General features: G+C 48.9%; 1 protein-coding gene across 4 annotated transcripts in view; it reads right to left on the reverse strand.

Annotated features, from left to right (window-relative positions):
• Window positions 1-14,654, reverse strand: part of FRMD5 (FERM domain containing 5) — a 310,444-nt gene that overhangs the window by 17,150 nt on the left and 278,640 nt on the right. For all 4 annotated transcript variants that reach the window (XM_021695368.1, XM_021695370.1, XM_021695371.1 and 1 more), the window contains 3 exons: window positions 13,809-13,932; window positions 10,457-10,544; window positions 1,551-1,639 (listed from right to left, as the gene is read on the reverse strand). In XM_021695368.1, the coding sequence (XP_021551043.1) occupies window positions 1,551-1,639; window positions 10,457-10,544; window positions 13,809-13,932 (301 nt within the window). The remainder of the gene's footprint in view (window positions 1-1,550; window positions 1,640-10,456; window positions 10,545-13,808; window positions 13,933-14,654) is intronic.

The raw sequence follows: 14,654 nt of genomic DNA on the forward strand, positions 1-14,654 counted from the left end.
CCTGTAACAGGTGTGTCCTAATTGTTTCTAGCTACACATGCCCTCTACCAGGAACCTCATGAGACAGCTACCCTGATCAGGGTGTGGGCCAGGATCTGGGCCCTCTAAGCGCTATCAGATAACCCGGCTATATCCAGGAAGCAAGTGCTCCTCACTGGGGGAGCAGTGGCCTGACCCTACTCATTGCTTTTTTCTGAAAAGTATTTTCTTAGAAAGGAGACCCCAAACCCTCACCATTGTCACCCAAAGAGCACAGTGAGTGGGCCAACTTCAGAAGGCCTAGCAATGAGCTATTTTGGGGTATGCCCTGGTTACTCAGTGCAGCAACCTGCCTTGTGAAGTGGCTGTTTTCCTGGGGGATGGGTCCTGACTGGTTGTGTCTGGGGGTCACTTCCATTAGCACTCTGGTTGATGATCATATTGACAGACTGCACAAGAGCAGTAGGGTTGGAAAGGTGGTGTCTGTCCACAAGCTCAGTGGGGGAGCTGAAGAGGACACAAGAAGAGAGATGCCCTGCAGCACCCCCAACAGAAAGCTCGCCAGGAAACCGCTTTGTCCTCAGATTCCCCATCAGCTCTTCTGGAGAAGGCAAAGGAACCAAGACAGGAGCAAGCTTCCCCAGCTGAGCTCTGCTGGGCAAGGTAAGCCATTTGTCCAAGCTCAGGGGAGGAGTTGGCCAGCTTAGATTGGCAGGCGAAGGCCAAAAAGGTACAGAAATCACAGGGGCTTAGTAGAATATACAACATGTTCTGATGAGGCTGAAAGATGTTTGAGGCCAGAAAAAGGGGCTCCAGGAGAGCCAAATGTCCATCAATAAGGCAGTCTGTGCTGCATCAGCTCCCAGAACCATCCAGAACAGACCCAAAACTGACAGGGGAGAGAGGAAGTAGTTCAGAGTAGCTTCAGCTCAGGCAGTAGCTCTTGCCTGCTAGAAATGGGGGTGGGAGGAGGGAGAGGGGAAGATAGGTGGGGATGTGACTCCTGGAGGCTGAAGACACCTGAGCCCTAAAGAGGGACAGGAGAGAGACTGGGCAGCATTTGTGCTTTTGCAGGCAGTGCCCACAGTGGGGGTTGGCCTGATGAGGGGGTTTTGCCAAGGATAACTTGCATCTGGCCTAAGGATGGGGATTTTGCAAGATAACTTACATCTGCCCCAAGGTGAGCCCCTCCTCCCTTAGGCCAGTGGTTAAGGGAGTAAACAGCCATGCAGATACTGTGGTCCTCAGTGGGGGACAGTCCCAAGGACCCATTTCTCGTAGGAACTTTGCCTCCCTAACATTGGCTCCGGCCCCGGGTCTCTCATCACCCAGAAATCAACCCTCTACACTCTTTCTCTCTCTGGAGAGGCTGTTGGCTCTCAGGAACACCCCTTTGGAAGAATAGGATCCCTAGGAAGAGACCACTACCTTGATCAGTTATCATTATGGATGCAAGGCTTTGAGGGGGCTGAGAACCATAACTGCCCAATCACAGACAAAGGACATGGGAACCATAGCCCTCCCCAGCTGGTGAGGTATAAAAGGCCTGTTTTGGAAATGAAGATACTCACCATTTAATGAAGTGGACCCTCTTGTTTCCTTGCAGAACAACGAACCCGAAAGGAGTAAAGGCCAGAAATGCAGCGTTTCCTGACACATCCTGCAACACAGAAGGACCTCTCATCAGGGTGATGCAGGCATAGAGGTGAAAGGGTGAGAAACGTAGTTGTTCATCGGTGATACAGGGTTAATATGTGGCAGTAGGTCACAGAGGGAAGAGCATTTGGAAGTAACAGGCAAGCTATTTACCTTCCCTAAGCTTCAGTGCCCTCAACTATAAGTTGTAACAATCTTAGAAGGCTGTTGTGAACACGCAGAGAATGGCAAGCCCTCCCACACTGCTGGTGGGATTGTAGAATGGCGCAGTCACTTCAGAAAGCAGTTTGGAAGTTCTTCAAATTGTTAAACATAGAGTTATATGACCCAACAGTTCGTTCCATTCCTAGGTACCCAAGAAAACTGAAAACACATGTTCACACAGAAACTTGTACGTGAATGTTCATAGCAGGATTATTCATAGCCAAAAAGAAATAATCCAAATATGCATCAACTGACAAATTAATAAATAAAGTGTGGTACATCCATACAGAGGATCCCTATATTACTCAGCAGTAAAAAGGCATGAAGTAGTGACATATGCTATAACATGGATGAACCTCGAAAACATTATGCTAAGTGAAAGAAGCCAGTTATAAAAGATCACATATTGTATGATTCCATTTATGAAATGTCCAGAATAGGTAAATCCATAGAGAACAAAGATTACTGGTTGCCAGGGCTGTGGGGAAGGGGAGATGGGGAGTGACAGCTAATAGGTGCATAACTCTGTTACTAAAACTACTGAATTACACACTTCAAAAGGATGAATTTTATGATAGGTGAATTATATCTCAAAAAAGCTGTTATCAGAGAGAAAGAGGATGAATGGCAGTTATTATTATGGTGGCCCTACATACCGGGCTTCTGCACAAAGTTTAGCTGAAGAAAAGAAAAGAAGCCACCAGCTAAGTGGACTAGCCACCATCAGTCTCATGGTGCCTAAACCATCAAAGAGGCCTCCTGGCCACTGGTCACTATCAGTTTGTCAATACCAGGCTTGAGGTTCTGCTGAGCAAATCCGGGAGGAGGTACAGCAGAAGCTGTAGGTCATGGTTCCCTCACGTGGGAAAATGACCTCCCTGAGAGCCAGGTGGGGGTGGGGCACAGAAAGCAGGTAGATGGATTGTGCTCTGTCAGAGGAACTTCCTTCGTGATAGGGCCCTCGGGTGAGAGACTGCTCTGTCAGAGTGTGTGTTCAAGTGGCCAGAAAATTATCCCAGGATGCTGGCCAAGTGTACATGTAGGACATCTGTCTGAGCCATAGCTCACATGGTGCCATGGGGTCAAGGTCAGGCACCTGGTGTGAGGCATCCAAGTGGGGGCTGTGGCTGTCAGGCTCTCCTAGTCTCTCCCACTTTCATGGTTTGCCTCCCTGGCACACATCTTCAGCCTGATTAGGTCTAAGAATAAGAACAGTGGGGCCTCTGCAGGGCCTCATGAGCCTTGCCTCAAGGAAAAACTGCAGTTTTGTCTTAAAACTGTCTCTTTGAGTCAGGGTTACAGGTGTGAGCATCTGGGCCTAGCGAATAAACTATATGTTTTGCAAACATTTCCAATTAATGTATTGTTTTTATTGTCCTTTCCTCAGGGTCTTTCGTGATCCCGACACTTGGCTGCAAGCACCGTGTCCTTCAACCCAGGGGCAACAGCAAAAAGCTGTTTAAAAATAACCTGAATGGAGATACTGTGAAGCCACGGGGCTGATTTTCCTCCTGCCTGTCATCAGTGCTTAGTGGTGGTTATTAATACCTGAGTGCCAGCACTGCACAAAGGCATGGTCCCTGGCGGGGGCACCAGTGCTAACCCAGCAGGTTGGCCTCTGTGGGGGAGAATGCCTGGCCGACATGGGTGAGGGAGGGCAGCCTGCCTCAGATGGAGGGTGGGCACCGGGAGGCCTTCTGCTCATGGTGCAGGCAGGACCCAAGGAAGTCCAGAAACTGCAGGTTCAGAAAGTGACTTGAGGGTGGAAACCTTACCTTATTAGTATTCACAGAACAGGCCTGCAGGAAAGGTTTATCAGATGAATGTATAAGACAATGAGGTGGGCCAGAGGGGCCAGGGGGAAGTACAAATGTGAACAAAAACAAGAGGGGAAGGCACAGGTGCAGTGAAGGTGGGGAAGGCATCTTACAGTGTTGTGAGAGAGAGGAAAGGCCTAGAAAGAATAGGTGGAAGGATGGAAAGGAAGGATCAGGTCAGCAGAGGATTGTGGGTGGCTAGAAATAATGGGTAAAGAGTAGGGAAGGGAAGCAGTGGGCTGGCCAGGGAAGGGCCTCCCTCTGCTTCTTGCACCCCTGACCCCTGTGGGCAAGAGCAGGGCAGAAGAGCGCCTGCCCCATGACCATAGTCATGAGCCCCGTGTCAGACCACTCAAGCCCAGGTTCTGGCTCTGCCACTCACTGCCTGTGTGACCTCAGCTAGGTCCCATCTCTCTTTGTTTTAGACTCCTTGTTGCAAAATTAGGGTTGATAATATTATCTATCTCTTAAGTTGTGCCTGGTAGACACCTAAGGACATGTTAGTGGTTGTGGTATTGTTAATATGAGTTTGTTGAGCTTCATACAAAATCTTTGTAAAAAATGCAGTATTTTACTATTTTTCCTGATGTTGACGGATTTAAATTTTGCTAGTTAGGAAATGAGGGTGTGGGAAGTTGGGGTAGAAAGGGGAAGTCAGTCATTCATTGTTAGGGGCCCGTGGAGAAGGGGGATTTGGGGCCAAAGTGAAGTGGGCAAAAGGGGAAGGAGACAGAGGCTGCGACAGAGATCTGTGAGAGTCGTCCCAGTGACAGGCCTCTCTGGCCAGAGCACAGGAAAGAGCAGGTCCTCCCACAAGCTGGGCAGCACTGGCCAGGCTGTCTGTTGGCACTGTCATCTGCACTGTCCAGACACCTCAGGGCTGGCCTCTGGTCGAAGGCAGATGTTGGAGTTAAAGGGGAACAGCCTCTCCTCACCAGACTGGCTGATTTGGAACAGAGAGCAAACTGGGAATAAACCCCAATTAGACGCCACATCATTCCAATAAGTAATAATAGCCCCTCGAGCAATCCCAGTCCAGTCTCTCACATGAAGAGATCAATTCTCCAAACTGCTTCCAATGCAACAGTTGTGGGTGAAGGCTCCTGCAAAGCCTGGCACCTGGGTGTCCACCCGGGCGAGGGCAGCTGGAAGGTTTGCTACTTGTCTCTGGCATGTGAGGAGCAGACTTGGAATGACAGCGAGAAGCCTCACATCTGCACCAGCATGAAAACGCAAATAAGCAGCCACGCTGACACCTTCTCCGGAACCTTCCCAGTTTCTTCCATCTAACATGTCATTCTTGTGTGAGCCTGCCCTTGGGATCTGTGTGCAAAAGGACAAGTTATATGACAAAAAGAGAAAGAAATGAGGACGAGGAGAGAAGTGACACAGAAAGTGGTAACCCGTTCCTCAGATCTTCCATCTTATCAAGCTGGAGGCTATCTTTCCTCTCTGTCTCCTTCCTGTCCTGACGAGATCGGTACCCACAGGACTGAGCATTCATGGATCTGAGAGGTGGAATAAAAACTCAATCTGGGCGGCCACACAGCACATACTGCCAGCCCCCCTCTGCATCAGATAATGGTCTAAAGTATTTAGTTCACTTCTGTAGTTGTGAGGCATAAGATCTGTTTTCAATTTCTCATCCTTGTGGAAAGAGCTTCATTCTTGGTTTAGGACCCTAGCCCTGCTTCTTATTTGCTATGTGACTTACTTAACTTCTCTGAACCTCAATTTCCTCATTTGTCAAATGAGGACCATGATATATACTTCAAGAAATACTACTTCTATCTGATTTTAGGGTGACGGCCTACATGACTTACTGCCAAGTCATGGCCAATCGTGTTTTTTCTTGGAGGAGGGCTGGATTTGCATGGAGTCCTTCATATGTTCATGTAGAAACCACCATAAAACTCGACTGCATCAGTTTGACATCAAAGGTTCACCTTTAGATGATCACTCTGCCCAGAAAAGGATTTTTGGAAATCACAGCACTGACTGGTTCTGGGATGTAGGGACATCTGGCCACCTTTGCCCAGTCCCCGTGGGTTCCACCTCTGGATACAATGAAGTACGCTTCTGTCTGCTGCCGCCCCAGAGGACATCCTGGATATGCCAGAGTCAGAACCAGGGTATTTTTCCGAGATCATCCAGTTCCCTCTCTGGAGCATGACTTAAACTAATTCAACATGGGTGGGTGAAACCTTTGTTTTCAAAAACCTTAGGGAAGGGGCGCCTGGGTGGCTCAGTTGGTTAAGCGTTCGACTCTTGATTTCGGCTCAGGTCATGACCTCAGGGTCATGGGATCGAGCCCTGTGTCAGGCTCCGTGGTCAGTGGGGAGTCTGCTTGGGATTCTCTCTCCCTCTGCCTCTGGACCTCCCTCTGCTCACATGCATGCTCTCTCTCTTTTTCTAAAAGAAAAAAATAAATCTTCAAAAGAAAAAAGAAAACCTTAGGGAAGAAGATTTCACATGCTCTTCCACACACTTATGCCCATCCCTGAAAACTCGTAGCTAGGAACCTTTACATTAAGTCAATCATGAAAATCAACCAGTGATATACTTAAACATGGTCACAAGAAACCAGAGTGGAAATTAGGAGGCAACCCTGTAAGAGTCTTGGTGTCACCCCATTAAAGATCAGAAATGGAAATCTTGTCACATACTTGCCATCTAAGTGGCTTTAGTCAAGTTCTTCATCTCAGCAGTAAACCTACCACTCTCCCCACAGCGTAGCCAGGAGGGGCCCACCTGGGGATGAGGGCAAGTCATTGCTGATTCTTCTTTTTTCTTTCTTTTTTTCAATCGCTGATCCTTGTTCTTTTTCTCTGAGGTCGGGGGCAACTTGTCAAGATGGGGAAGGGGGTTTATTTAGAGAGGAGCGTAGGTGGCTGATTATGAAAGGTCAGAGGAATGACAATTTTATTTGTATGGTTGCTCTAACCTAGATCTTCTGAAATCAATTTTCTCCTGTGCAGAACAGACATAAAGCCACTTGGTGAACTTGCATTAAATTTTTCTGATGATTTCAGTGGTGTCATCGTTCTATCAGAATTGGTAGTGAGTCCTTCTTTGTTCCTAAATACATGCCATCTCCCCAGAAGAAAGACTATGAATGGTAACTGAAAAAGCACAGCATGGAGACTCAGGCATGTTCAGGTTTGAGTCCCTTACCAGTAACTCTGGACATGTTAGTTGGTCTCTCAGAGGCTCAGTGTTTTTGTTTTTAAGATTTTATTTATTTTAGAGAGAGAGAGCTTGAGAGAGATCACAAGCAGGGGGAGGGGGGGAAGTGGGTAGAGGGAGAAGCAGACTCCCTGCTGAGCGGGGTAAGAAAACTGGGATCATGACCTGAGCCGAAGGTAGATGCTTAACTGACTGAGCCACCTAAGTGCTCAGGCTCAGTGTTCTTATCTCAAAATGAGGACAAGAACATCTTCTTGGCAGTGTTGTTGTAAAGAATAAATGAGATAGTATATATAAGTGCCGGGCAGGTGCAGGCTCTCAATAAATGGAACCTTCATGACTCATCATAAGGCTGGGTATAGGATGGGTATCTGTGATGGGTCTGACCACTCCATAAACCTCAACAGGGCAAGAAGCCACAGTCTGGGCCTACAACAGGAGATCCAGGGCAAACAACCAGTCCCAGGGCCCCCTGGAAGGACCAAGATGGTGGCTCCTGAGGTTGGAGAGGTGTCAGAGTTGGGGAATAGATGCAACACTGGGCTGCCAGTGGTTTGCTCCATTTTCCTCCTCCTGCTAGGGGCTCCCGTCAGAAGATGGGGGCTGAGGGGCGATGCAGAGAGCTCAGGATAGCTTGTGCAAGTTCAGAACCTGGGTATTATTGTAAGCCAGCCAGCTGCTGGAGCCCTCTGGCTGTCCCACCCAGAGTTGGTAGGATCTCTCTTCCTCGTCCCAGGGCCAGACAAGGGCACTCTGGGCAGAAAGAAACCATCAGTGTGGATAAGAACAGCAGCTTCCTAATCAGTCCAGGAGAACAGAACCCAGCTGAAGTGTTGTTCTGCTCTCATTTAATTATCAAAACGATTCCTCTTCTGTCCTCCCTAGGGCTGCGTGCCCCAGATTCCCTGGGCCCAGTAATTGCCTCTCTGTTAATAGAAATCATCGGTATTTATTACACCGAGTGCTCCAGCTTGTTTCAGCTCTCCTTGTAGCAACATTAAGGCGAGTGCTTGGTAGCATATCACCAAAGTAACCCTACTTAATGACAACAGTAAAGGCTCCTGAACTGTTCTTGCTCAGGAGGGCTAAGGAAACTATGATCTGGAGCCCAGTGAGACGAGCTGAGGGGCCACGTGTGGGGTCTGCAGCAGGGCTCTGACTCTGGGGGAGCAGGAAGTACAGAGCCTGGGAACGAGGGGCTGGAAGCTCAGTAAGATGACCGCTCCTACCTTCTCCCTAGAGGGAGTCTCCTGGGGGCTTCTGTTCCTTATAGATACCTAACAATGGGAAGTGACTTGAGTTCAAATTCTTGGTCTCCTACTCAGGGCCTTGTACGCTGTGGCCTCTTCTCACCTATAAAACAGGAGGAGTAGGGGCGCCTGGGTGGCTCAGATGGTTAAGTGTCTGCCTTTGGCTCAGGTCATGATCCCAGGGTTCTGGGATCGAGCCCCACATCGGGCTCCCTGCTAGGCGGGGAGCCTGCTTCTCCCTCTGCCTCTGCCTCTCTCTCTCTCTCTCTCTCTCTGACTTTCATGAATAAATAAATAAAACATTAAAAAAAAAAAAAAACAGGAAGAGTAAAATCCACCTCCCAGGGCTGGCATGAGGATTAAATGAGAAAATAATGCAAAAGGATTCCAGTGGGCCTGCCATGGGAGGCATGCCACAAATGTGTCTTCCCTCCTTCCTTCAAGGAATTGATGCTGTGGGGATGAAATGATGAGGGATTGGGCCTCACACAGTGCCTGTTATTAATAGGGGTTCCTTCCTGCAGCCTCTTCAGCCTCTGTCTGATAATGGACAAACTCATCAAAGGTGGGTCTGAGCCAGGAGCCTCACAGCCCTAGGGTGTATGCGGACGTGGGCTGGACACCGGGCTGGCTGCCACTGTAGCTTCCAGATGCACATAGGCAACAGTTGAGAACCCTCACCCACCTCCACTCAGTTGTGCTCAGGTTCTCTGTCTACCAGCTGGCTTGGAGGTGACCTGGCACCTTATGGTGAAGATCGCTATCACTAAGCAGCTATGTGTTTTAAGGTCCTGAAGTGACTCAGCAGTTCGTGGAGCACAGTCACTGAGTACCTTCTGTGTACTTTCACACAGATGCGGAAAGCAAGACTCAGAGAAGCCTACGAAGGCCTCAGGAAGCCAGAGATCAGAGCTGCAGCCAAGGCCAGCTGACTCTGAAGCTCTCTTCAGTCCTATGCAGTTTCCCTGCGGATAGTATCTGAGCAATTCGTGGATGTATCTGTATCCGTTCATACAAGGGCATTAGTGAATTCATTTGCAAATAACCATACTTTTTTTTTTTTTTTTTTTGTACTAACAGGCATGAATGTGTTTTCTGACAGTGCTGGCCCCCAAGAACACAAGGGTTATCTGGCAGTGGGTTGAACTGTGTGGAGTGGGAAAAGTGACCAGGGTTTCTGAGTGCCAGAATGTTCTCAAAGTTCATACTGGAAGTTTCAGCATCAAATCCTATGCAAGAACAAATCACCATCATCTCACCAAGAGGCCAAGGGAAATGCCACTCTGCACCTACATTACTGGGTTCCTTGCTTTCTCTTTTGTTTTTTTTTTTTTCTTTTTAAAGATTTATTTATTTGAGGAGGGGGCAGAGGGAGAGGGAGAGAATCTCAACAGACTCCTTGCTGAGCGTGGAGCCTGACATGGGGCTCAATCCTATGACCCTGAGATCATGACCTGAGCCTCAATCAAGAGTTGGTCATTTAACTGACTGCGCCACCTCGGTGCCCCTCTCTTCTGTTCTTTTAATTTTTGTTGGAAACTTAACGGTGTCCCCTCATTAGGAAGAAAAAGGTCAGTGTCCTCTTGTTCCCATAGGATACTGGCCTCCCTCAGATTAGTTTGAGAATCAGCTTTACTGGTGGTACTGTTTCCAGTGGTGGAAAGAGAGAGGCAAAAGCTGGGGAAACTGAGGCAGAGACCAGGAGTGTCAAAGCAACCAAGATGAGGAGATGAAGTGGAGGGACACAGCCACAGGGAGAGGGGAAGAAGCCGTGTCCCCCCACTGCTCTGCATAGTGACTGTGGCTGCTTGGGCTCTTCTCCAAAATGCCAGACACATGTGAGCAATTACAGAGGTTCCCCTGGGCAGAGCCTTCCTGGCTGCTTCCTGTCTCCCCTCCCAGGCGCGTAACGGAATTAAGTGCGACTCCACTGCAGGTGTGCGCAGTGACTTGCGCTGCTGCGGGCAATAAACCCCGCTCTTGGAAAGAAACGAGAGTACAGGTCAGGGAAGGGCAGGCAGTCCGCTGAGCGGCCTCTGATCATTCCCCGTGGGGGGCCTTCCACACTCCTCTCTTCGTTTCCACAGAATTACCCACTGCTGCCAAAGTGGGGCCCCAGCTTTGGATTTGTTATTTAGATTGACTTTGCCTCGGACCCTCTGATGTTGATGTGGCACCACAAAATTATGCAGCTTGGAAGCCAGAGGCGTTTTCAAAAGGAGTGACACTTTTGCTGGCCTCTGTCACTGAAAGAGCCAGTCAGCCAGATACTGAGGGTGTCTGGCGCAGGTACGTGCTCCTTCCCTGCCTGTTGGCCTCTGGAGGAGGCAAGGTCAGTGCAGCCTCCAACCACGGGGGTCTTACCTTACACGGGTGAGGGTCCACTCCGTATGTCTCCAACGTCTGTGCTTTTCTTAAAAAGTTCAGCTCTGATGTTGCTGGTGTTTGACCACTGGAATAAAGAAAATGAGATGATTTCAGGGTTTCCTGTTCTCATAGACTCCCCTGAGGTAAACTCTCCATTAAGCAGCTTTCAGGGGGTGGCTCAGTCAGTTAAGTGTCTTGACTCTTGATTTCAGCTCAGGTCATGATCTTGTGAGATCGAGCCCCGTGTCGGGCTCTGTGCTCAGTGGGGAGTCTGCTTGAAAGATTCTCGCCCTCTGCCCCTTCCCCCACTCACTCACGCTTTCTCTTTTTCTCTAATATGTAAATATATATATATTGTATATGTAAATATATATATGTAAATATATATATTATATATATTATATTTATTTAAAAGCGTTCAGGGTAAGTCTTACACTCTGGTTTTTCCATAGAGTGTGCTCCCTGCCCTGTTCAGGACCAACTTTCAGAGATCCTTTCTAGGCTCAAAAACTCAGATGTCTTCAGACTGAGGCCGACTACATGACGAATGACATGGCCTGAGTGTAGACAGGAGGGAGTGGTGGGGGCTGTGCCAAACTGGGGAGTGCTACCTCACCGAATGAGGGCAGCAGCTCCAAGACTGTAGTCAGGTGGGAATGCGGGGCCCAGCACTGCTAGATGTTAAAAGCACTGCTTTTAAAAGGGAAATCAGAGATACTGCTTTTTATGTGGTATTTCACAATTTCAAATACTAGGCAGGCAAACAAAACACACTTGTATGCTGGCCGCAGGCCATGGGTTTCTTGTCTGATCTAGACTGAAATACAAAGAAGGGGCCTATATATCTTGCTGGTGCTGCCAACACGTTTCCTTTACCCAAAGGGAACATGGGAATGGAGGGTGAAGAGACAGCAGGAGACAGTGCTGAGCTCCCCAGTCTCCACAATAGCTCTGTTTGTCCACAGGGTGATGACTATGAAAAGGAAACAAGCAGGAAAAGGAAGAAAGCAGCCCTAGTGCCAAGCCTGAGGAAGGGGCCTTTAGCATCATTCCTTCCGCAGCTGCCTGTTCACAGGTGCTTTCCTGAGCTCCACACAGAACCAGTGACAGGGTCACCTCAGGCGCCCTCAGGGTCCAGAGCCCTGGTGAAGCAGACACACTCCTACAGATGCTGGGTTGGTTTCACTTTTGAGGAGGGGTGAGCAGTGTGTCAAGTCAACAGCAGCTCTGACGGCTGGTGGGCAGGACTGAAAGTTGCCGATTTCTAAGTTCATTCATTATTTGTCTCAAGCAATATGGGCGCAGGAAGAGGAGGCAGAGCAGGGAGGAGCAGGCCAGATTCCCCCTAGTGTCCTTCTGCAGAGACATCAATCAGCACATTTCTGTGCCAGCCTCCACGCTGCTTGCTGTAAAATCTACCAAGAGATAAAGTGCCCAGTCTGGGCCCTCCAGGAACTCACGTTAGAGCGGAGGGAGGAAATAGACACATTTTTACATAATGAAGATGAGGCCAACCTGTGCAAGCAGGCATTATGTTGACTGCAGATTTCTACAGCCACCAGCACGCCTGAGGTGCGGAGAAGGTGTTTGGGAAATGTCCGTGCTGCAGGCAAAAGGCTGGGCACCAGAGGCAGCTGAGCACCACTGCCCCTTGCAGGGAGCTTCTTCAGTCCCTGTCTGCAAGCTGGAGGGTCTTGTGGGCTCCATTCATTCCAGGAGTTGGCCCAAGCCTCCAGGGCCCTCAAAGTGGGCATCATTTCGTGGGGGATCCCCTGTCTCCTACTAGGTTTCTGGATGGCTGTCCCCACTGCTCTGACATGTAAAACCCTCTGCTTTGAACGAACCCTGAACCCTCTCAAAGGTCCACGTTTATTCTGACCTTTACCACAAGGGGCCGCTATTTCCCTAACAGTGATGGGAGGAGCCGGCCTGCTCAAGAAAGGCTGCACCAGCACAGGGAGAGGGGCTGGGGAGCAGCTAGGATTCCACCTCTGATAGGTGTCTCCATTCCCCTGGGAGGGTGGGAGCCGGTGCAATATTAAGTTGAAGCTTAATATCAATATTAGAAATATCCCCCCCACCCCCTTGGGCATTATCCTGCCCCAGGAAGGTAGTTTAAGCAAACATTTTAAAAGATTTTTAAAAATTGTAACATACTAATATGATGGCATGTTTTATTTTACAGCACTGCATTGTGTATAGCCTTTTTCTCCATAGTTTATCAGTTTGGGGTATTTGTGCTCCAGCATGCCACACAAAGTAGAGTGCATACACACTACTGCTTTTTTAAAAAAAATTTTAGTGCACCTGGGTGGCTCAGTTGATTGGGTGACTGCCTTTGGCTCGGGTCATGATCCTGGGGTCCTGGGATTGAGCCCCACATTGAGCTTCCCCTGCTCTGCAGGAAGCCTGCTTCTCCCTCTCCCTCTGCCTGTCATGCCCCCTGCTTGTGCTCTCTCTGTCAAATAAATAAAATCTTTAAAAATATATATATATATATGTTTTTTAAGGATTTATTTATTTTAGAGAGAGAGCCTTGTGAGGGGGGAGGGGCAGAGGGAGAGGGGGAGAGAAGCAGACTCCCCGCTGAGGGTGGAGCCCATTTTAATATGGGGCTTGATCTCGTGACCCTGAGATCATGACCTGAGCTGAAATCAAGAGTGGAACACTTATCCGACTGAGCCACCCAGGCTCTATTGTTGTTGTTGTTTTAATCAATCTTTGTAGAAAACCCTATATATATGGGTGAAAGGATACATTAATGCTATTTTATGGAATTTGGCATATTCTGGGCAAACTAAGAATCTGAGGAAGACAAGCTTCCTGCTTCCAGCTGCTTCTCCCCTCCTTCCCTCTGTGTAGGGCTGTGGGTTGAGCGAGGCAGTACTGGAGACATAGGCCCTGAACCACATGCTCTCAGGGCACCCCCAGCGTTTATGACCCAGGCCAGCCCTGTGCAGTCCCATCCACTGACTCGGAAGCCACCTGTCAGCCTGCCACAGACTGAAGGTAGGGGCTTGCCCATTTTTCACAGGCCTCCGCTCATCTATTTTCTGTTGTTTCTCTTACGTTTTCATTTTTCCTAGTCCATGCTTCCCTCTCTCTCTCTCCATTTATCTTAGTGAAGCAGATACCTTTCAGAGGCCATCCCTCTCTGTTTTCCTTACACTGCCCTCAAGCCTCAGCCTACACTTACAGGACTTGGGGTTGTGCTGTCAGTGGAGTACTGAAAATGGCACATCCCAGAGTTAGGAGGACTGGGTCTGCGGGAGCAGAGGATGCAGCGCAGGACTTGTGTGTTCAGGCTTTGCGGGACAGAGTGTCCTGAGCCTGAATGAGTGTCACGTACCTGAGTTCTGTCTTGTGAATCTCAGCAATTTTCCTTTCCAGCTTCTCTGAATGTTTTGGGAAAAACTGGAACTTGGAGCTGTAGCCTTCAGGGTGTTTCCCTGGGTCATAATCCCCAATCTCCGCTTGCAAAAGGAAAGCAGAGTAAAACAGTTGTGGAGACAGGTAAATCATCACTGGTAAAGCAACAAGAAATCAACACACAGAGCAAAAGCCAAAGCACACACCAAATTTATAAAGAACAATGGATCTTGAGCACGGCTGTGGGTCAGGCAGAGGGCAAGCCCCTCAGAAGCATGCCTACCTTTGTTTTCCCAGGTGTGCACTCTGGGTTGGTATCAAGCCTAAGCAGAGACACTAGAGCCAAGCCTGTGTTCTGTGGTCACCACAAGTAAATACCCAATATAAGAGCAGAAGGCTGTATCACGGTCTTTATCCAGTCAGTCTTGAGAAAAGGGACTGGGATCAATGCTCTTTGTGGCAGCACAGGAAACAGTTTGACCAGGAAGATAGAGTCTCTTGGGCCTGAGCCAGATCTAAGTTCTGAGGATTTTAGCAGGGCCACACTGATGAAGGAGCCATGACCCAAACTTAGCGCTTAACTCTCAGTCGAAATCAAATCAAATCAAGTGAATGTAATTTGAGTAAATATTCACTGAGGGCTGGCCAGGTGTCAGGCCCCTCTTGGAGAGTGGGAAGACTGGTTAAAACTGGCCACTGAGTTTAGGAGCACCAGGTCCTAAGGCTGATTTCCTAGTTTTCTGCCCGGGGCGGGGCTTTCTCCTCCACCCATTTAGAGAGCAAGAGGCCATCCCTAAAGCTGCTGGGATCTCTGATCAGTGCGCTC

The sequence above is a fragment of the Neomonachus schauinslandi genome, chromosome 9 (assembly GCF_002201575.2).
Source record: "Neomonachus schauinslandi chromosome 9, ASM220157v2, whole genome shotgun sequence".
Lineage (NCBI taxonomy): Eukaryota > Metazoa > Chordata > Mammalia > Carnivora > Phocidae > Neomonachus > Neomonachus schauinslandi.